The sequence below is a fragment of the Oryctolagus cuniculus genome, chromosome 11 (assembly GCF_051225735.1).
Source record: "Oryctolagus cuniculus isolate XC-2025 breed Fujian yellow rabbit chromosome 11, ASM5122573v1, whole genome shotgun sequence".
In the NCBI taxonomy this organism is placed as follows: Eukaryota; Metazoa; Chordata; class Mammalia; order Lagomorpha; family Leporidae; genus Oryctolagus; species Oryctolagus cuniculus.
This window is the reverse complement of record NC_142877.1, coordinates 80,769,034-80,791,863: the sequence shown is the minus strand read 5'-3', so window position 1 is coordinate 80,791,863 and position 22,830 is coordinate 80,769,034. Positions and strand designations below refer to the sequence as shown.

The 22,830-nt window shown below is 38.7% G+C and overlaps 1 protein-coding gene across 11 annotated transcripts in view; it reads right to left on the bottom strand.

The window, feature by feature from the left end:
* The window catches only part of NAV3 (neuron navigator 3), a 966,035-nt gene that overhangs the window by 204,087 nt on the left and 739,118 nt on the right, over nucleotides 1-22,830 (bottom strand). For all 11 annotated transcript variants that reach the window (XM_089307477.1, XM_051846465.3, XM_008256837.5 and 8 more), the window contains one exon: nucleotides 10,010-11,036. In XM_089307477.1, coding sequence (XP_089163603.1) covers nucleotides 10,010-11,036 — 1,027 coding nt within the window. The remainder of the gene's footprint in view (nucleotides 1-10,009; nucleotides 11,037-22,830) is intronic.

The window sequence follows — 22,830 nt, the reverse complement described above, 5'->3', positions numbered from 1 at the left end:
GGCCTCTGAGTGCTCTAAATGAAATGTATATCACAGTTGTTTTCCACTATTCTAGCACATTGTTCATAGTTTAAAATTGTTTGTAATAAATAACATATGAAAAGTAGAAACAGCAATGGTTTGGTTAGGCAATCTGGCAGTGAACCTCACAAACCCAATGCAGCAAAAAATAGCATAAAACTATGCTGCTGAGTACCAACTCTCAGCAGTTGTCATATCTACACCATATTCTTCTGGCACTGTCTCTATGTTCCAGCTTGAAAAATTGCTACCTGACACATATATTTACATATTCCACATGGGTGGGAGAGAGCCAACCATGGAAGCTATCATTTGCTTCCTCCCAGGGCACACAGCAGCAGGACACTAGAAGTGGGAGCAGAGCTGCAGCCTCATCTCATCCTTAGGCCTCTGCTTTTATGTTCTCTTCATAGCCACCACCTCCTACTATCACTCCACAGGAACATTCTCCATGCTCCTTGCTAGAATTACATCTTATTATCCTCTGGCATTGTCTTCACAGGGTTTATTCCTTCCTAATTTCTTGTTTACTTATTAACTACTGGGATTTCAGCCATCTCTTTCTGTAACATAAGATCACTGAGAGTGAGAGCTTCGTATTCTTATTTAGTAGCATAACTTCCCAGGACATAGCCTATCCACGATAGGCACCAAGTAAAATTATTTAATGCAACACTATTATTGAAGACCAAGCTTACGTGATATAGAAGAAAACCTGCCCCTAAAATGCAATGGAATATTGAAGGGTTTAAGTAAGATATATGCCGCTTTAAAACAATCAAACCAGCCGGCGCCGTGGCTCAATAGGCTAATCCTCCGCCTAGCGGCGCCGGCACACCGGGTTCTAGTCCCGGTCGGGGCGCCGGATTCTGTCCCGGTTGCCCCTCTTCCAGGCCAGCCCTCTGCTGTGGCCAGGGAGTGCAGTGGAGGATGGCCCAGGTGCTTGGGCCCTGCACCCCATGGGAGACCAGGAAAAGCACCTGGCTCCTGGCTCCTGCCATCGGATCAGCGCGGTGCGCCGGCCGCGGCGGCCATTGGAGGGTGAACCAACGGCAAAGGAAGACCTTTCTCTCTGTCTCTTTCTCTCACTGTCCACTCTGTCTGTCAAAAAAAAAAAAAAAAAAAAAAAACAACAATCAAACCATATCTCTTCCTCAGAACATGGAATTGTTTATCATTCCTTCAATAACTACTAACTAGCTCCTTTAATGAGCCAGTGAGGATAAAGTAAAAACCAGCACATCTCATTTGTCATTTCCCTTTCGTTTTTCACAGTGAAATAGGGGATATGGACTCAAAGAGAGCTATGAAATGTAGCACGAGGCACTGAGCTCCACAGGACAGAACCAGATTCTGCTGTGCTGAGACTTCAGAGCGGTGCGAAATTACTTCTGGCTGTTGGAATCAGGGAAAGTGGCACTTGATCTGGGCTCAGAATGATAAGTGGGACTCCAGCATGCAGAGATGAGGGGGCAGGAAGCAAAACACAAGGCTGAAGGAAACATACAAACAAAGTCAATACAAGATACTCAGGGTGATTGGTGTGCAGGTCAGTTTTCCTGGAAAATGACGACTGATTGGAGTCTGATTGGAGTCAAAACTCTTCAGAGCTTTTCAATTATCAGGGACTTGGACTGTGTGTCTGTGTGTGTACTTATGTGGATGAATGCACACGAGCATATGTATGCATGCGGATGATCAGGCCAATTACTGTCTTCAGGATTTAGAATAAGTGTGGGAGAAGTCAGCCTAGGAGGAACCAGGTTAAATGTCTAGATGAAGGAAAACCTCATCAACTTTCAGAGGTGTGCAGTTAAAACTTAACTTGGAGGGCCCAATTATGATAAATAAAGAAAGAAAAAATGGGATAGCATTGTTTTGTTTTCAAAAGGCTCCTTTTTATGTTCCTTTCTTCGTGTCTACACTTTGATGTATTCTTCAAACTTTTCTCCTCGTCCAGGATTCAAAATTGTTACCTTTGCGCCTTCAAATACTGCCTCTCTTCTTCCCACATGCCACTGCTCTTTGAATCATTATTTTACATGTAGATTCCTGATGCTTGATATGTGAAGCAAAGTCATTTAGAAGAGAGACCTATATGATTTCCTTAAACCTGTCTTTTAAGCAGTCTGTACCATAATTCTTAAATAGCAATTAGGCAGGTTCACAACCTGCAGATCTGCACTCTTTTATTTATTTTCTGACCATTTGCAGTGAAGGCCAAGAAGCAACTGTTTGGAGACAAAGAGAGGGGAACAAGGTATATGAACAATTCTCTAAAGAGAAAAATATCCAACCCTTAGATAAGACACTGCTAAGGAAGGAAAAACCATCCTTATTGCTAAGCCCATTCATGTAAAAATAACCCCAAATCCCTCAAACATGCTTAGTTGCTAAAATTAGGCCAAGGAATTCTGAATTTAGAAGTTTTTCTTTCTTTTGATGTAATATATAACAACATCCTAGATCTCAGAAGATGTTTTTGTTATAACAAGTTTTTTTGAGAGTACAGATTTCACTAGGATGTGACATGGGAAATGGCTATTTGAATACATTATGTCTTGAAAGGCAAAGAATGCAAAACATTAGTTTTGAAAACGCTTACTCACAAGATTTTAAGTTTGGCTTACTTGGTGATTGTGTAGGAGGAGCTGCGAGTTTACAAAGACAGAACTGCAGAACATATAACCATTATTCAGATACAGCTTTTGTAAGCCCTGCAGCTACTCTAACCGCTGACGCTGCAATTGCAGTTTTACGTGACCTGGGCATAATTGGTCATCAACACAACCTAAAGTTTACTGGATTCTTGCCTTGAGAGTGTGTCTTTTGCTATATATTTGTGTATGGGGTAGCAGTTTAAAATTCCTCACACACTAGTACTTTCAAACTGGAATACAGAGTCAGTGCTTAGAAAGGTATTATTACGTAGCATCCAGGTAGTGCTGTGACTTGGTACTCTCTCAGCAGAAAGGTATCCATACCACTAATTCTGAATTTGGTTTGTGAGGTTTACTGCAAGATTGCTGAAACCAAACACTGTTTATTCTTTTCATGTTTTTTCTTGGACACAAATTTAAATTTACAGATGATCTTCTAGAGTGGTGCCTACAACAGCAGTTTTCTTGAATCTCTGAGATGTTATTTAAGGTTCATCAACTGCTCCAAAGACAGAACTTTGCAATTTAGCTATTATTTTTTACCTATTATTTTTTCCATAATGCCTGGATTATAAAATATCAAATTTGGACCATTCTCTTTTCTGCCTGAAAAATTCTAATTCACTCTTTATGTTTTATCTCTTAATTTCTCTGTGACGCATTAATTAATTTCACTGTCACGTAAGGCAAAAACTTCTCTGCTTTTCATTAACTATATATGTTGCATGTATGAGAATATTTTTAAAAAATTTCAAAGAAAATAAATAAAATGGTTAGATAAATTTTGTGAAAGAAATGTAAAATTTATGCATATGAGGTGTCTTCAAAATGCTTATGCATAGAGGCCAGCATTGTGGCATACTAGCTAAAGCTACCACCTGCAATGCAGGCATCCCATATGGGTGCTGTTTTGTGTCCCAGCTGCTGCACTTCTGATCTAGCTCCCTGTTAGGGGAGAGAGAAGAGAGGAGGAAGCCAGCCCAAATGCTTGGGCCTGTCACCTGCATGAGAGACTAGGGTGAAGCCCCTGATTCCTGGCTTTGGCCTGGCATAGTGTTGTTCATTGCAGCCATTTGGGCAGTGAGCAAGAAGATGGACGATCTCTTGCTCTCTGTTTCTCCCGCTCTCTGTAACTATTTCAAATAAGTAAACCAATCAGTACAAAAAGAACTCATGTGCATTACAAAAAATGTGTACCATGAAAATATTGTGCATGGATGTCAAAAATGCACCAAAATAACTTCAAGTTTGCTTTCACTTTTTTTAAAAAAAACTTTTTGAAGTACCCTCGTATTTCCTTAATAGCAATAGTTTTATATTCTTCTGGCAAGCTTTGCAAATTTTTTTATTAAAAAAATTCAATGGACATACAAAAGTTGTACCTACTTATAGGAAATTATGTGATGTTTTGTTAAGTGTATATGTTATATAATGGCAAATCATAGCAAATATATTTATATCCTTTCGTATTCCTATTTCTTATAGTAAAAACATCCAAAAAATCCCACCTTCTAAGATTTTAGAGAGAGAGATACAGTAAATTAACATTATCTATCTTCATCCTACTGTGGAACAGAACCCCAGACCTACTTACACCTAATTAGCTACAACCTAGCACAAGTCAATCAACGTTTTCCCAATCCTAACTCTCCACTTCCCTCCTCAGACTTTGGAAACCAACATTCTATTTTTAACTTCTATGAGATGACCTATTTTTTATAGACTCCACATGTGAGTTAAATAATGATATTTTTCTTTCTGTGCTTGGTTTATTTCACTTAGCATAATGACCTCCAGTTCCATTCACTGTTGATGCAACTGACAAGATTTCATTCTTTTATACTGCTGAGTTGTATAGATGTATCACATTTTCTTTAGTCATTCACAGTTGGTAGACCCATAGCTTGCTTTCATGTCCTGGCTATTATGAATGGTGTTGTGATAAACACTGGGGGGCAAAAGTTGCTTAGACAAATCAATATCATTTCTTAATATATATATATATGAAGATTTATTTTATTTATTTGAAAGGCAGAGTTGCAGAGAGAGGTAGAGACAGAGAGAGGTCTCCCATCAGCTGGTTCACTCTCCAGATGGCCACAAAGGCCGGAGCTGCGCCCATCTGAAGCCAGGAGTCAGGAGCTTCCTCCGGGTCTCCAATGTGGGTGCAAGGGGCCTAGGGCTTGGGCCACCTTCCACTGCTTTCCCAGGCCATAGCAGAGAGCTGGATCAGAAGTGGAGCAGATGGGACTAGAACCTGTGCCCATATCAGATGCCCATGCTTCAGGCCAATGCCATCCTGTCTTAATTACTACAGCTATGTTAATACATTCTAAAATTAGGTAGTGAAATGTCTCCTGATTCATTTTTTTCTGCTCAAGATTGCTTTGACTATTGGGGTCTTCTATGGTTGTATATATATTTTAGTAGTTTGTGCTTTTTGTTTGTTTGAGTTGTGGGAAACATGTTATAGGGATTTTGACAGATAGCATTGAATCTGTCAGTCATTTTGGGTAGTCTGTACATTTTAATAATACTGATTCTTCCAATCCATGAACACTGTATGTCTTTCCATTTCTTTCTGTCTCCTTCAATTTCTATCATCAATGATTTTTGCTTTTCATTGTACAGATATTTTATCTATTTGGCTAAATTCATTACCAGATTTTGGAGTGCTTGATTATAATATGTCTTGCGGTAGATTTCAGTAGTTTGAATCCAACTGGTGACCTCCTGTACCTGGGCAATTATATCCTTCCCCAGGTTTGGGAAATTTTCTATCATCATCTCTTAGAAAACACTTTCTATCCTTTTGGCATTCTTAAGTCCTTTTGGAATGCCAATACCTTGGATATTTGTTCCTTTTTATACCATCCAATAATTCTTATAACCTGTCTTCATTCCTCTTTTTTTGTCTTTTACAACTATGCATTTGCGAATAGCCTACATTCAAGCTCACTGATTCTTTCTCCCATTTGATCTATTTTGCTATGACTTCTGATTTTAATTTCACTTAGTATATTTTTCAGTCAAATGATTTCTGCTTGATTTTGTTTACTTATAGCTCTGTTAGAATACTGAATTTTTTCTCTGTATTCTCTTGAATGTCATTGTTTCCTTAAAACAGTTATCTTGAAATATTCAGCTGAGCATTTAAGCATTTCTATTCCTATGTGATTGGTTTCTAGCATCTTATTTTCCTCTTTAAGTGAGGTCATATTTCCCTTGGTGCTTGTTGGAGTATGATATCTGTGCACTAAAGGACCATAGTGACCTGGATTTATATGTGGCTGTCCTTCTAAAATTCTAAGCATTCTTTGCTGCTGTAAAAGTGGTCTCACACCCTGATGCTGCACCTATTAACCAATGAAAATGTTTGCTGAGGTATAACACTATCCAACAAGGGACAGGGCACTCCACTTGGCACCAAAGCAGGTGCAGAGTCTCTGTCTGTAAGCATTGCCCTGGGAACAAGGTCTATTAGGGTCTGCCCAGTGCTAGGTTTTACCAGCATGGCACTGAATTCCAATACTGTGCTGTGATTCCTTGCAGGTAAGGTTATAGGAGGGCGATAAGGCATCTCCTCAGCTACTCGGGCAGGCCCTGGGTGGGTCACACCTGTGTCTCACAGTCACCAGGGTGTGTGGTGTGTGCAAGAAGGAGGCTGGTGGTGCTACATGCCAAAACAAGTCTGTCTCACTAGGGTGAATGACAACACGTGATATTGGAGCAAGTGTAGACTCCATTAACAAGCTCTTGCCTTGGGATAGAAACCATTAGCATTTGCCCAGTGCTGGGCTTTTAACAGCTCAGCACTGATTTTCAAGACACAGTCCCTTGGCCTCTTGCTGTATGCTCAGTGCTGGAGGAGGGAGATAATGGTAGAACCCTGGCCACCAGATTAGTCTCTTGCTGATCATACCAGGGTCCAACAATCTCTGGACCCCACAATTTCCTGGGATGCCTTTCAGGCTCACTCAAGGTTGGCTGTGATACCAAAATCAGTCCCACTCACAAAAGCACAGGTCTCTACCTGATACCTGGTAAGTCTAGAGACTCAGTCTATGAACAGAGACTGGGTGGTAGAGGCCTTTGGTCTTTATCAGGTGTCAGGTCTCAACTCACTACATACAGCTTTGAGCTCCAAGAAGTGGTCCTAAGCTCCTTCTCTTGGTCTTTCTGCATGGCTGGGATTGAGCTTTCTGTTGGTTAGAGAAGGGGTGGCAGAGGCCTCCTGGCTGCAGAGGCTCGAAATATTCACTCTATGAGTACAGGCCAAGGAGCAGGGGCAGAGGACTCAGCTAGACTGAATTTTTTCACAGTAGGCCTGGCACTGAGTTCCAGCTTGCTCGCCCTCCCTCAAGTGCGAAGAGTACCTCTGTGCTATTGTCCTTTGAGCTGGGGGAGGAGTGACATGAGTGAGTCTTTACTTCTCGCAGCTTTAGTGTGACTTGTCTAATGGCTATCACAGTACAGGGCACTGCGGTCTCTCACCCAGCTTCTCAGCTCTTGTGAAAGTGGCTTGGTATGTGTGTAGACCCTCACGCTGGTGCCCCTGCTAGGAGGTGGTTGCTGGAGCTGCTTACTCAGCTGCCACTTCAGCTCCATGTCCCACAGCAAAGTTCTTTACTGAGAGTAATGATACATATTTATGGACTATAGTGTGATATTTCAATACATGTATACAAATGAAAACAGGGTAATCAAGATTTCCCTGTCTTTATATTCGGAGACTTGGAGCTCCTGTCTTCTGTTTGTTGGTCTTATTATATTTGAATGCATTCTTATCATTATCCCCACTAGACTGTTTCCAGTGAATTGTTACAAATCTTTATATCTGCAGAATGAGTGACTGACATATAAAGGAAAAGCTATTTGGTGATTTCTGTTTACATAAACTACGGCAACTGATCAGTTTACTATTTATTAAATACCTCTGATGGTCACCTTAAGACCTAAAAAAAAAAAAGTCTAGTCCTCCAATTTCCTGTAGCTCTAGTTACTAAGATTTCTTACAGTGGATTGAAACATTTTTTTAAATTTTAAAAAAAAATTGGGGGGAGGGCTGTAGTGTAGCGGGTAAAGCCACTTCCTGTATTGTTGGCATCCCATATGGATGCCAGTTTGAGTCCTAGCTGCTCCACTTCTGATCCAGCTCTCTGCTATGGCCTGGGAAAGCAGTATTGTCCAAATGCTTGGGTCCGTGCAACCATGTGGGAAGACCAGGAGGAAGCTCCTGGCTCCTGGCTTCAGATCGGCACAGCTCTGGCCATTGCGGCAATTGGGGAATGAACCCACAAAAGGAAGACATCTCTCTCTCTCTGCCTCTCCTTCTTGATCTGTGTAACTCTGACTTTCAAACAAAATAAATAATATTTTTTTTTAGTTTATTTGACAAGTAGAGTTACAGACAGAAAGATGGAAGACATAGAGAGATCTTCCAACTGCTGGATCATTTCCCAAATGTCTGCAATGGTCCAAGATGGGCCAATCTAAAGCCAGGAACCAGGAGCTTCTTCCAGGTCTCCCACATAGGTGCAGGGATCCAAGCACTTGGGCTATCCTCCACTGCATTCCCAGGCCATAGGCAGAGAGCTGGAAGAGGAGCAGTTGAGACTAGAACTGGCACTGATACTTTTGACTTTTTTTATCTTAGTTATATCTACTCAATAGATGTGTAAAGATAACAAATTCAAACCTCCAATATCAATTTGTAGGAATAGTTACCAAAGGTATATATAGATATCTTGTGGTACAGGATTTAGATTGAAATGAAGTCCAGGAACTTCCAGAAACCAACATTCTATTTATAGAACTTGCAAGATCTGTATATATTCCCTACCTGTCTCCTTTTTTAAAAGATTTACTTTATTTATATATTTGAAAGGTAGAGTTACAGGGAGAGAGGTAGAGGGAAAGATAGAGAGGTCTTCCCTCTACTGAGTCACTTTCCAAATGTTTGCAACAGCCAGGGCTGGACCAGGCTAAAGCCAGGAATCAGAAGCTTTGTATCGGAATCCTGCGTGGGTGCAGGGGCCCAAGGATTTGGGGCATCTTCCACTGCTTTCCCAGGTACATTAGCAGGGAGCTAGATTGGAAGTGGAGCAACCAGGACTTGAATCTGTCCCTTCATGGATGCCAGTGCTGCAGGCAGCGGCTTAACCCATTACGTCACGGTGCCAGCCCCTCCTCACCTGTCTTTTCAGCAGCCTCCAACAACATGTTTAAGTAACACTTAACCAGATTCTTGCTATCTTGAGTTCTATGCTATTTGTCTTATTTTCTGACCATTTGTAGTAAGTGCCAAGAAAACCTTCAGTACCTGAAGCAGGTACCAGAGTATGAGAAGGATCATTAATTTACAAGTGGGTGGAGAAAAAGAAAAATAATCATCATCAAATATTGATCTTTTCATTACATAGAGATCAATTATTTTTCAACTTCATCTGTATATATGCTATATTTATATATTATTTATACACATATTCATGTAATGTTTTGAAGCTTATTCTAGCATAGTAATTAGTTCCTATTATAAATGACTTCTGATTGAGCATTTTGTGAATACACTATGGATGTTTTCTTAGCTCAAAATTTCCCAGGAATAAAGCCTCTTATTTCTCCTGGTATACACACAGAAAGACCTGATGAGAAAAAAGGAGGGAGTGTCACAGACTGATTAAAAAGAGAACTTTGGAGTCAGGCGGCTTTGGGTTAAAGACATATTCCTACTCGTTCTGTGATCTTAAAGAGATTGGAACTATTCTGATTCACCTCTGTAAAACAAGGATAGTATCTCTTTCTGATAGGTTTATGGTTGAATTCCAATGGGAAAATTCATATCAATTTTGTGACAGAAACTTTCACGATATAAGCACATACCACACAAAAATAACATGAAATAGTGAAGAACTGGCCGGAGGGGCCTCCGAAAATGTGTGGAAAATTGAACTAAAAGACAGTGCATCTTTTCCATGAATGTTTTGAAGGAAATTTGCGGTGAGGCTGTTTAAATTGAATCATTTTTAAAAGATTGCCATTACTAAAGGTAGCAATATGGTGACAACAACAATAGTAATAAACACAGACTAAAGGTGCATCGTAGGGCTTCAATTTCTGAAAGACAGAGGGCGAGAGACCAAATAGGAGCTAGATCACTAAGGAGGATTTTCCAGACAAAGTTTCCGTGGGAAATTCTAGGCCTCTGTCTTCAGAATGAAACACTGCTCCCAAAATGACCACACATAGCACGGCCGCATCAGCCTCGGTATTTTACACACCCTGGGAGGTGAGGACGTACCAACGCGAATGAACGGAAGTCACCTTACCTATAAATGAACGGAGCCACTGTGGCGGTGTTCGGGTGACTGTGTTGCTGCTGCTGAGGCAGGTGAACCGCACTATTTCCTGTGCTCTGCCCGCTGCTCTGAGCCCCTGGCATGCTGCAAGAACTGGAGGGAGAAGCGTGGCCAACTTCCCTTCCTTCCAGAGGAGCCGGGCAGTTGGGTGTGCTTGCTTTCTCGGTGGCTGTGGCCTTGGCTAAGGACTGGGAAGGGCTTCCCTTGGTAGTCCTGAATTTGTCTGACTCTTTGCTCGGGGCATTGCTAGGTGAAACGGTCTGTTTTACCATGGGTACCTTTGAGCCTGGCTTGGGGATCCCACTGGAAGATGGAATTAAGCTCTCCTTCTTGGCAGCCGCCGCCTTGCTGCCCTTTGGGATCAAGCTTGCAATCTTGGAGGTCTTTTTTGGCGCCGTCTCCATCACCTGATCCTTCTCTTCCTTGGCCAGTTTCTCAGTGCAAACTTTATTTTTGTCCCTGTTCTTTTCCTCTTTGTCCTTTGGCTGTAGCAAAGACTTTTTATTGCTGAGGTTTTTGCTTCCAGCTTTTGGAGGGGTCAATTTAGGAGACACTTTGGGACTGCTGTTGGTTGAGCCACCGCTATTCAGACCGCTGTTGAAACCTTCCATTTCACCGGATTCAGAAAAGGCGTCATCGTCCTTCCCGCCGTCACTGAGTCCTGAACTGGGAGACTGCGGGGGGCGTAAAGCAGTCCGGGCATTGACCAGCTTGAATTTTTCAAGCATGGATTTCTGTCCCGAGGGAGCAGTTTTGGCTCCTTCTGAGACAGGTGGCTTTAGTCTGTCCGACGATGGTGTGGGGGAGGTGGCGGGACTCGCCTGCTTCACCGTCAGCATGGTGGAGGTGGCGCTGTGTTTGACATTCATGGACTTGCTGCGCCAGGGCTTGCTGGCACTAGGAGAAGGGATGGCAGAGGCAGGGGGCTGCCCCGGAGTGCTAGAAGGCTGCATGTTGCCATTAACACCTGAAGACGGTTGAGGTCCTTTGGAGGAATCTGGACGAGGTTGAAGAAAGAAAGGAAAGCAGGGTTAATTTGATCCTCTGTATCACATCACTGTTACTTTCTAAGGACAGGTACACGTATATCTTCTCTGAAAACTGAAAAGAAACATGCTATGTAAAAGCAATCTCTTCTGTATTGTGATGTTTTTTTTTTTCTTTTCAAAAACGTAGAGAACCTTTTTTGAGAAAAATGCTTTCCCCCTCTGAAAGTATTCTTACACAAATGAATGTTGCTGGTTAAAGATATCTAAACACAAACAAAACAGGAGCTTTCCCCAAAGCAATTCTCTCTAAGTTTTCCCAATTCTTAGGTAGCTCAAACCAATAGGGGGATATTCCACACTGCCTTATGAAAATGCATTGCATAATGAATACCGATAAATTGCTTTAAAATTCAATGGATCTTAGCTAATTGTTACCTGCTTAGATATGCTTATGAACCACAAATATGTTTTGTTAATTTTGTTCATTTATATTTGCACAAAATAACCTTTGAAATGTATGCTTCCATTGAGTTGACAACCTACAAAGCAATCTATCTGTACCTCTGTGTATTTATAGCAACCCTACAAGTTACATATTAATATAATCACTCTTTAATATTATCATTCCCCCAAAATACAACCAAGGCAAAAAGACTATATAGCTTATTCAAGGTCACATAGCCTGAATTTGAACTGATTTCAGAACTGTGCTCTGAATCAGGAAACCTATAGCCTCCTGTACAAACCTGAACAAACTTTAACTTTTAATTTAAAATCAAGCTATGTTATGAAATCTATAGAAAAATAGTCTTTTGTCATAGAAATACTTTGCAATGTGCTAGTATTTGCTTACGTTCCGCTCAGAAGTTAAACTATGATGTGAATTTTTATGAGTGATCTAGTACTGATTAAGGTCTAATAAAGTCAAATTTTTCAGAACAGAAAGTTAAATCAGAGATAGGATTTTATAACATGGTATAAAATTAAATCTTACCAAATATATTAGAGTTAAAAAACCCAACCAAAATGTTGGTATTTAGGAACTTTGTAAATCTGGCTCAGTCATTTACGTTTTATTCAACCATAAGCCCCTTCCCCTTTCATACACTTCAGGGAGGTGGGAGATGACAAAATTGGATATGGAATTGCATTCTGTTGACAAACTAGATACTGACAAACAGGTATAAAGTTTTTTAATGAAATTCTCAATAGAAATATTTTACTAAGAATACCTTTTTCATAATACTCAGAAATTGCAGTTCACTGCATATCATTAAATATTCATAAATGTAAAATTATGGTACTTTTAAGTATTATCTTCAAATAAGTCAAAATACAAGATAAGCAACATGCAATCAAGACACTTGTTAAAGAACACTTATATTACTCAGTTTGTAAAGTTTTGTTTGTTGGAGTGGCTTTGTCGTACAGTGAGTTAAACTGACACTCAGGACACTGACATCCCATACTGAAGTGCTAGTTTGAGTCCTAGCTATTCTGTTTCCAATCCAGCTTCCTGTGAAGATGATGGCCCAGGTAATGTACTAGGTTCCTGTCACCCACGTGCCAGACAGATGGAGTTCCTGGCTCCTGACATCAATCCTGGCTCACCCCTGAGTGAACTAGTGGAAGAAACATTTTTCTCTTCTCTGTCTCTACCTCTGCTTATCAAATAAACAACAATCTTCAAAATGGTATATTTATTTTTGTTTATTTGAGAAGCAGTGTGTGTGTGTATGTGTGTTCATTTCCAACCACCCATTCACTCCTCAATGTCCTTAACAATCCATGGCTGGCCAACCTGAAGCCAGAAGTCAGGAACTCAATCCAGGTTTCCCGTATTGGTATCAGGGACTAAATTACTTGAGCCAAAAGGGTCTTCATTAGCAGGAGCTAGAATTTATAGTGGAGCCAGGTCCCAACCTCAGGCATTCTGATGTGGGATGCAGGCATCCCAACTGGTATCTTACCAGTAGGCCAAACTTTCATTGCCACCCCCTCAAATTCTTAATTAATACATATTTGAGAGGAAGGGAGGGGGGGAAGAAGAGAGGGAATGAGAAACAGAGATTATTTTCTGAAAAGAACATGGAAACATAACAAAAGAAATAAGAGTTTAACAACAGAAAAAGAGGTCAAATCATTGGTTGTAGTTTTATGTGTGTCAAATAAGCTTTTTAAAATTCTGCCTAAAATGACATACTTGATATCTAAAATTTCTTTTAGCAATAACATAGGCAAATGCATATTATATTAAATTTTCTTCATTTTTTACTATACCAATATTGACTTCTAAATCTCAATATCCCTCTACAATTCCTCATTTCAGCTGACAAAATCCAACAATAATAAATAAAATTCTATCCATATATTCTAGGTTAAATTGTAGTTGTTCACTAGAAAGCCAAATACTTACATGGTTTGAATATAAAGCATATGATTATAAGTTGATAATTCTTTTTAGTTCATGTAAAGCCTATAATTTTGTCATGTTTACAATGTTTGTGGAGAATAATTAGGTTCATATACAACACCAAAGTGTTCTAAAAAATGAGCACATTAATTGATTCAAAACAAATCTAACAAATTTTAAAACTTCCAACTACTCAAATAAGTTTAACCCTTATGAATGGTTTTCTATTATTTTCTCCTTATTTATATTATAAATATAGGTAAACACAAGTATATTTTTGCTAAAATCCCCTTCCAGTGACTAATAACATTTCATAATTATGTGAACATTCCTTGGTGGCAAACAGAGCACACTGACTAGTTACAGGTTGGAATGCCTACCAAATATTTCTCCAAATTAATTCTTCCTTACTGCTCAGGTCTCAGTTTGGCCACACCTCCATTTATGACCACCACAACATGAAGTCTAGAATTAGGTGGTTCTGCTTCTTACATAGCTATTTTTTCTATGACAGCCATTATCACTCTAATTGCCAGTTACTTCCACTACACTTTTTTTTTTTATAAAATCAAAGACCACACTTGTATGAGTCAAAGTTTTAAACTAAGCACATGGCACTTACCACATGCCAGACTGAACTAAGTATTTGGAAGAAATTAACTCAATTAGTCCTCCCTACAACAGTGTGAAGGTTTCATTATACCTCCTATTAAGCATTGGAAAAAATAGGTACAAAGAAGTAAAATAACTTGGCTAGAAGAACATAATCTGTAAGCGACAAAGCTAAGAAATGAATCAGCTGAGATTCTAGGTTAATGCTATGAATCGTTATATCATTCCTCAAATGTAGATGGGTATGCTAAATGATTCATCAAATATACTACTATCCCTTGAATAAAGAAATACAGAAAGCGATAATTTTTAAATTAATACTTTTAGTGGGGTTATATCAAATGAATTGCATTTCTCAATTACCAAGGTTCACTTGGAAGCTAAGAATGTGTTCTCCAACCATAATCAATTTCTTCAAGTATTGTGTACATGTCTCTTTTCACACAATGACCTTACTTTGCTGATTTCTGTTCGACATTTATGGCTCTATATTTGCACCACATTTTCCAGAAATATTATTCAATGCTTCTCATTTCCTACTATTTACAGGATTCTAATCTAGGTATATCATCAGTGCAGAGGCCATTGTATTCAAGACACTCCAGGACATATTATAATACTGTTGAAAGTAATAAAGCAGATTCATAACATAAATGCTACTTTATGACAGTTATTAAACGTCAAATGAGTGGAATTTCAGAAATAAAATGATAGAGAAGATCAGAGTTTTAAAGGATCACAGGGGCCTGCACAATGGGATCCAAACAGAAGATACAAGGGAGATATGCAGGCCTTCAAGGCAGGAGGAATATTTGCCAAACTTTGTTAGGGAACTATATTAAAACTTGTTCTATTTGTTTATATTTATTTATTTTTTTTTTTTTGACAGGCAGAGTGGACAGTGAGAGAGAGAGAGAGAGAGAGAAAGGTCTTCCTTTTGCCGTTGGTTCACCCTCCAATGGCCGCCGCTGCAGCCGGCGCACCGCGCTGATCCGATGGCAGGAGCCAGGATCCAGGTGCTTTTCCTGGTCTCCCATGGGGTGCAGGGCCCAAGCACCTGGGCCATCCTCCACTGCACTCCCTGGCCATAGCAGAGAGCTGGCCTGGAAGAGGGGCAACCGGGACAGAATCCGGCGCCCCGACCGGGACTAGAACCCGGTGTGCCGGCGCCGCAAGGTGGAGGATTAGCCTATTGAGCCACGGCGCCGGCTTATTTGTTTATATTTAAAGTAAGTATATTCGTATATTGGGACACAGAGTTGGACAGAAATAGTCCCAGACATCAAAGACATCTTGTAAACAGCATTAAGTGGGACATGGTGATCTCATATGGATTTTATATCCTGCTACTTTACCAAACTCTTTTATGAGTTCCAATAGCCTCTCAGTGGAGTTTTTCAGATCCCCTATATATAGAATCATGTCATTTGCAAACAGGGATAGTTTGACTTCCTCCTTTCCAATTTTATCCCTTTGATTGTATTTTCTTGCCTAATGGCTCTGGCTAAAACTTACAGGACTATATTGAATAGCAATTGTGAGACTAGGCATTCTTGTCTGGTACTGGATCTCAGTGGGAATGCTTTCAACTTTTCCCCAATTAATAGGACGCTGGCCATGGGTTTGTCATAATTGCCTTGATTGTGTTGAGGAAAGTTCCTCCTATACATCATCTGCTTAAAGTTTTCATCAAGAAAGGATGTTATATTTTCTCAAATTATTTCTCTGAATCTACTGAAATAATCATATGTTTTTTGTTCTTCAGTTTGTTAATATGATGTACCACATTGATTTGTGAATGTTGAACCATCGCTGCAAACCAGGGATAAATTTCTCTTGGTCCAGGTGAATGAACTTTCCGATGTGTTGTTGGACTTGATTAGCTAATATTTTGTTGAGGACTTTTTCATCTACGTTCACCAGCTATATTGGTCTATAGTTCTATTAATCTAATGTATCTTTTTTGTGGTTTAGGAATTAAGGTGATGTTGGCTTCATAGAAGGAGTTTGGGAGGATTCTCTCCCTTTCAATTGTTTTGAATACCTTGAGAAAAACTGGAATTAGTTCTTCTTTAAATATTGGACTTTTCTTTGTTGGGAGGGTCTTTATTACTGATTTAATCTCTGGTTTTGTTATTGGTCTGGTTAGGTTTTCTATGTCTTCATGACTCAATTTTGGTAGATTTTATGTGTCTAGGAATCTGTCCATTTCTTCTAGATTTCCCAATTTGTTGGAATACAGCTGATTTATTTGAACATTTCTAATTTCTTCATGTAGGCACCAAATGCTATAATCTTCCCTCTTAACATTGCATTTGCTATATCCTGTAAGTTTTGATATGTTGTATTGTCATCTTCATTCATATCCAGAAATTTGTTGATTTATCTTTTGATTTCTTCTTTGAACCACTTTTCTTTCAGGAGCATGTTGTTCAATCTCCATGTGTTTGCATATGATCTAGATATTCTTGAGTTGTTGATTTCCAGCTTCATTTCAATGTAGCCAGACAAGATACATGGTATGATTTTGATTTTTTTGAATTCGCTGAGACTTGCTTTCTGGCCTAGCATGTGGCCAATCCTAGAGAAAGTTCCATGCACTGATGAGAAGAATATGTGTTCTGCAACTGTGGTGTGAAAATTTCTGTAGATATCAGTTAGGTTCATTTGGTTCTTAGAGTTGATTAGCTCTGTTGTTTCTTTGTTGATTTTCTGTCTAGTTGATCCTTCCATTAATGAAAGTGGGGTATTGAAGTCCCCCATTATTATTGTATTGGAGTCTATATCTCCCTTTAAATCCATTAACATTTCTTTTAAATAGACAGGCACCCTGTAATTGGGTGCATGTACATTTATTATAACCATATCTTCCTGTTGTATTGATACCTTAATCTTTACATAGTGCCCTTCTTCATCTCTTTTAAATAGTTTTTGTATTAAAGTCTATTTTTTTGCTGATATATGATGGTTACACCTGGCCTTTTTTGTTTTCTGTTATCATGGAATATTTTTTCCTTCCTTTCACTTTCGATCTGCATGTATCTTTGTTAGGGAGATGTGTTTTTTGTAGGCAGAAATAGATGGGTCTTTTTTTTTTCAATTCATTCAGCCAGTCTGTATCTTCTAACTAGAGAATTGAGGACATTTACATTCAAGGTTACTATCAATAACAACTTGGCCCTACCCTTTTTCCATAAATATTCTTATTGTTGACTTTGTATTTCCCTTGTACTTTTACTGGGAGATTTTCTGCCTTCACATTCTTTCATAATGATGACTATCTTTCTTTGTTTCTGTATGTAGCACATCCTTAAGCATATTTCGTAAAGCTGGACTTTCATGATCTGAGGCAACCCTGAGTCTACCCATATGTTTAAGGAAAAGAATTATTTAAAACAAAGCAAGCTCCTTAGGTGTTCTTAACATCCTTTTATATCACATTATATGTAGTGTTTATCTTCTGTGTATTAGAAATGAGATTAAAAAGCTGGGGGACTCACATCCCTAAATTCCTAGGAGCTTTGGTGGGGATAAGAATGAGTCAAGGTGCTTTATAATAGTTGAGAAACAAGGAAAGTAAGAAAGGGTGGCTCCTTTCTTAAAAAGGAGAAAACAAGCTAGGGATATTAACCAGATAGACTGCTCTAGGAGTTCCAGTGCAGAAGTCTAGTTTCAACACCACTATATTAAAAAATGAGGCAACAGGGACTCCAGATTATGGTATTCACCACTAGCCCACAATAATGGTCATGGAACCCGCTGTAAAATAATTCTCAGATGAGTACACACATATAACACACTTATGTAAACTCAGGTCTAAATCAGTCCCCAGTCTGTCTCGATATACCAACAATGTGGTGCTTCAAGTTTCATTAGGAGGGCAAATCATAGGTCACTGCACATCAGGAAGGAACTAGAATAGTAAGAGTCTCCCTGGACTCCTCACAATACAAGTTGCACAACAACAGCAGCTGAGTTGCCAGCATCTGTAGATTTACAGACTGGATGCAACCACACTCTAGCCTCTACAATTAATATATTCAATAATAAGTATCCTGGGTCCAATGATACACTTCCAGATGTTGATAAACTCAACTTTTGACTATGAATGAGTCTTACTATGGGGAAAAGAACAGACATTTAATGCACATCTTTAAAGGCATTTCTGAAATGGATTTGTATCATTTATTTTCATGACCTGTTTCAGCTTACAGTTCCATCTTATCTCTCTGGTCCCCAGACAGCAATTTTCTTCTGTTCCCTTTTCCCTCTTCTTCCACCTCCATATCCACCATCCCTAACTCTACCCAAACCGAATAATATGATTTACGAACTACGAAGCCACATGTTTGTCATACAGTGAACCTAATTGGGTAACTCTCTGCAGAATATTCTCCTTCCTCCTCATTGAGCAGACTACAAACGAGGAGAACACATTCCAGGACACTCTCCACTCAGTACACTACATATTACTGTTATTGGCATTCTACCTGTACCTATTCTACTGAATTGATGTGAGAATAGATAGCAATTTGTATTGATGAAATATCTAAATAGATAGAATTGATGTTTACTTATCACATTTTGCAAATAAATGATATTCATGATTGAGAACAGTGCTGATTTAGTTCTAAAGTCAATACATTGAGGTGAACATGGGCAGTGGCAGCAAGCTTAAAGTAAACTTCAGACAGGGACATTTCTCCATTAGCTATACAGCTTTGTGTTGTGTTACAACAGTACCATCAGCCCGAGAAAGGATACATGGAGCAGCCTTAACCTGTTTCTTTTTAATTAGTGAATAGAGTGCTATTTAGTTGGCAGCACCCTTTCAGCTCAGAAACATACAATTGAAAAGAACAGCAGAAATGACAATGGCACAATTCCTCTTAAAGTATGCTCTGCATAGCAGCCATTGTGCTCTGTGATGCAGATGGTGCTATAAATTAAAGAACGCCTTAAGTCTCACATACAGATTGTTACAGAAAGAATGATAGGATTAAACATTATGGCCATGGCAATTATTCTGGAGAATAATGTAGACTCTTTTGCAATAACATATCAAAGTACCTTTTGAAATGTTTAAATAATTGAACAAAACTAGCATTCAAATTCAAATATCTTGTTACTAAGTGGTTTATCAATTACTTCACCATGCTGCTTTGCATAAAATCATTGCTTCAGAAATGTCTCAGTCATTGGCTGTAAAATGACCCAACAGGGGAGAACACTGTGGCTCAATGAGTTAAGTCTTCTTGGAACCTGCGCATCCCATATTAGAGTTTCTAGTTCAAGTTCTGGATATTCTGCTTCCAAGGTAATTCCCTGCTCATCCTGGGAGACAGCAGATGATGACTCAAGTCCTTGGGTCCCTTCCTCCCATGTGCGAGACTCAAATGGAGTTCCACACTCTCGGCTTTGGACTGGCTTAGCCTTGGCTAGTGGCAGTCATTTGGGGAGTGAACCAGCAGATGGAAGAGCTCTCTCTCTCTCTCTTTTATATATCTTTTACCCTTTTTCTCTCTTTGCCAATCTGCCTTTCAAATAAAAAATAATCAAATAAACATTAAAAAATCAACTCACAAGTGTGCAACGGGGATCCTGGAAGCAGTGTGCATTTCACTTGTGCTTATATTGTGTAGTTTGCAAACTTAAGGGTGTCACTTTGTTGAGTATTGTGAAAAACAAGGAAACTTTCACTCATCACTCATTTCAAAAAGACATGTAATTTATGTACAGGCAAATATAATATGTTGTCGCTCCCCCTCTTCGTGGAGGAACAACACAGGACCCTGCGCTGTTCTTTCGTCTGCTCGGCCCTCCCCGGGTTTGCTGCTGGTTCTTCCCGGGTTGGCTACTGTCCCTTCCACCTCCGTGGAAGGGCAGTTCCCCCTGGCCACATTCCCCACTTCCGCAGGGGAGCGGCACACCGCCGGCCGGCTCTCTCGGGGGCTGCACAGGTGTTCCCCTTAGATGTTCCTGGTGTATGCCGTCTCTCTCCTCCTTTATAGTCCTTTTCTGCCAATCCCAACTCGGCTGCCCACACGCCGAGTACGCTGCTCTCCTCCAATCAGGAGCAGGTCCTGCTGTTTATTGGCTGAACTGGAGGCAGCTGTGTAGAAGCTGTTTTCTTCTCTCCCAGCGCCATATTGTGGGAGAGCAGATGCATAAGTCTTAATTCCAGTAACTCAGTCCAGTCCGGGTTGCTCCCCACAATATGTGAGCACCTCATTATGTGTGCATTTATCCATAAACATACAACATATATGACCAAGTCTACTTGCAACACCTGATATGTGTACCTAGTTGTATCAAATCATGAAAACCCCTTAGAGCTCTGAAATTATGATGCGTTTAGGTTTAAGTATTTAAGGCTGTTTAGGCTTAAGTAATAAAACAAAAGTCATGGTCAAGCACATAATTAAATTACCAGTAAAGTAATATAATGACGCAACACATTTGTACTGTTTTGTAAAAAAATGGCTATTCAGTTCTTTACAGTAATTTCAGAGTAATAAAAAAACAGAGAGCATTTAAGAGCAAGATATTTGTGTTTTACTTGACAATAAGCAACTGAAACTCCATGACTAATAAAAAATCACTATGATGCCTACATTTTGTAACTCTGAATAAAGATGCTGCTGAATTCTTGGCATCGATCCTACTAATTCTATCCTGTGTAAATGGAAGTTCAAGCTTTCACAATAGTTGTCTGATCAGAATTTAGGAGAAGGGAAAGGAAGCCTCCTCTTCAGTGAATGTACAGGTTCAATGTCAGAAACACCAGGGAGAAACATTTAAGAGATGGTGGTAATCCCTGTGGTGCTGTGGCATGTTTCTTAGCAACATGGAAAAATATCTCTCCACTAAGAACTCGGTAAACAATACACACTCATAGATTATAACTCAGAAACTGGTTTCCTGATAAAGATAGGCATATTTACATTCCTCTTAATATTAAGGCAGTTAGCATTTTTTAGAATTATTACAGAGACTTTGTAAAACAAGAATGATCTCTAAAAGTGATTTGTTTCAGGTATGTAAAGCATACATCCAAATGAATCACATCATGGTTTTCACAAGATCTAATTTCCACTGAACAACTAGTTGGTTTTCTTTGGAGCGTGCACATTTCTACAGCACTCTCCCAGGGCGCACGGACACGTTGATAAATGCTGATGTCAGAATGTATTATTCATTGCCAGTTTCTGAATGATAGGTCATCAGGCATAGAAACTGAAGGATTTTCAAAAGAAATGCTGTACAAATGATGCCATTGTCATTTCATCATTTGTTCTGAAGAATCTGTTCCCCATTCTACTTCAATAAAATGGTTAGATGGCATTGCATTCTATTGTAAAATTTCCTATTTCAGCCTTCTCTGGAAGTGATAATGTACGACAGTGTGCACTGATATCTTAATTCGTTTGGTGAAATGCTGAAGTGAGCAATTTTTTGAATTGCCTTATTATTAAGATTATACTAGATGTATCTTTTGAGTGTAGCTTATGATTCTCCACTGATTTCTTTTCAGGAGATATTACATCATTTGCAAATAAGCTAATTTTAAAAATAAATAATACTTGTTAAATGCTATTTTGCTTTCAACAGTTTGGTTTATTAAATAGGAAAATTAAATTGTTTTAATTGGAAACAAACCTTTGATATTAATTATAAATTCTAAAGATTTCTTAATTGATTTGTATGACTCACCAGCCAAGAGTTGGTAAAGAAAATATGAAGAGTATATTCTTATATAAAAGTATTTGAGGAGCATATTATAGACAATTTGCTTATTCCTTTAATTGAAACATCTCACTTTTTAAGTTTAAATGTTCCAGTAACTAAGGAGGAAATGACCTTAGAATTAAACAAGTTATTACTCTCTGAATTCTGTCATTATAACATTGTAGCCTCTGAAAATTCTTGTTTATTTTTTACCTTACTTAGTCACAGTCAAATTATACATATAAACCAGTGTAAGACAAAGATCAATTTGATAGCAGATGAAATCTCAGGTCAGAAAGATTAAACAAAACATATTTCTTAAAAATTCTGGTACAGATTAAATTTTATATTATTTTATGAATTAAATTTACTTTTGTGATTTAATTTAACATAATTTAGAAATATGAACTAGCAAGATAAAAACTTACTGAGAAAAATTAACATAAAGTTATAACCCTATGTTTAATAGAAAATTTCATGTTGTAAGCAGAAAACTCCAAATGGTTGTATTATATCATATGATGCAATTCAAGCTTATTATTGCCTACATATACAATGCCTACATTTCAGGTATTAAAAATATTTGCAAATGTGAGGTCACGTACATTAAGTGCTTTGGAATTCTTAGTTGAAACTAAAATTAATGGTTAATTCATTATGAAAATTATTGCCTTTTTCTCTAGATTTACACCTAAGTATAGCTGCTTTATCAGACCACATATTACATTACATCTGCCTCCACCTTGTGGTTATTATGAGTATTACCACTTCCTAATTTTATACTGTTCCTACACATAGAGGGAGATTGAGTGGTCATGGAAAAATATTCATGAAAATCTATCTTTGAATTTCTAACTATAGACACCATAAGTAAAATTAAAGAAAATATTTCCATTTGAAAAATTAACATACATTTTGATATTAAAATGTCAATTATCTTAATCATTTCTTAGTTTTTTGCCATTACTAGTAACCCTTTGCAAAAGTATCAAAAAGACTGTGGTATCTTATAGCCTACGTGGGCAATTTGGCAGTCCACTGAACATGTC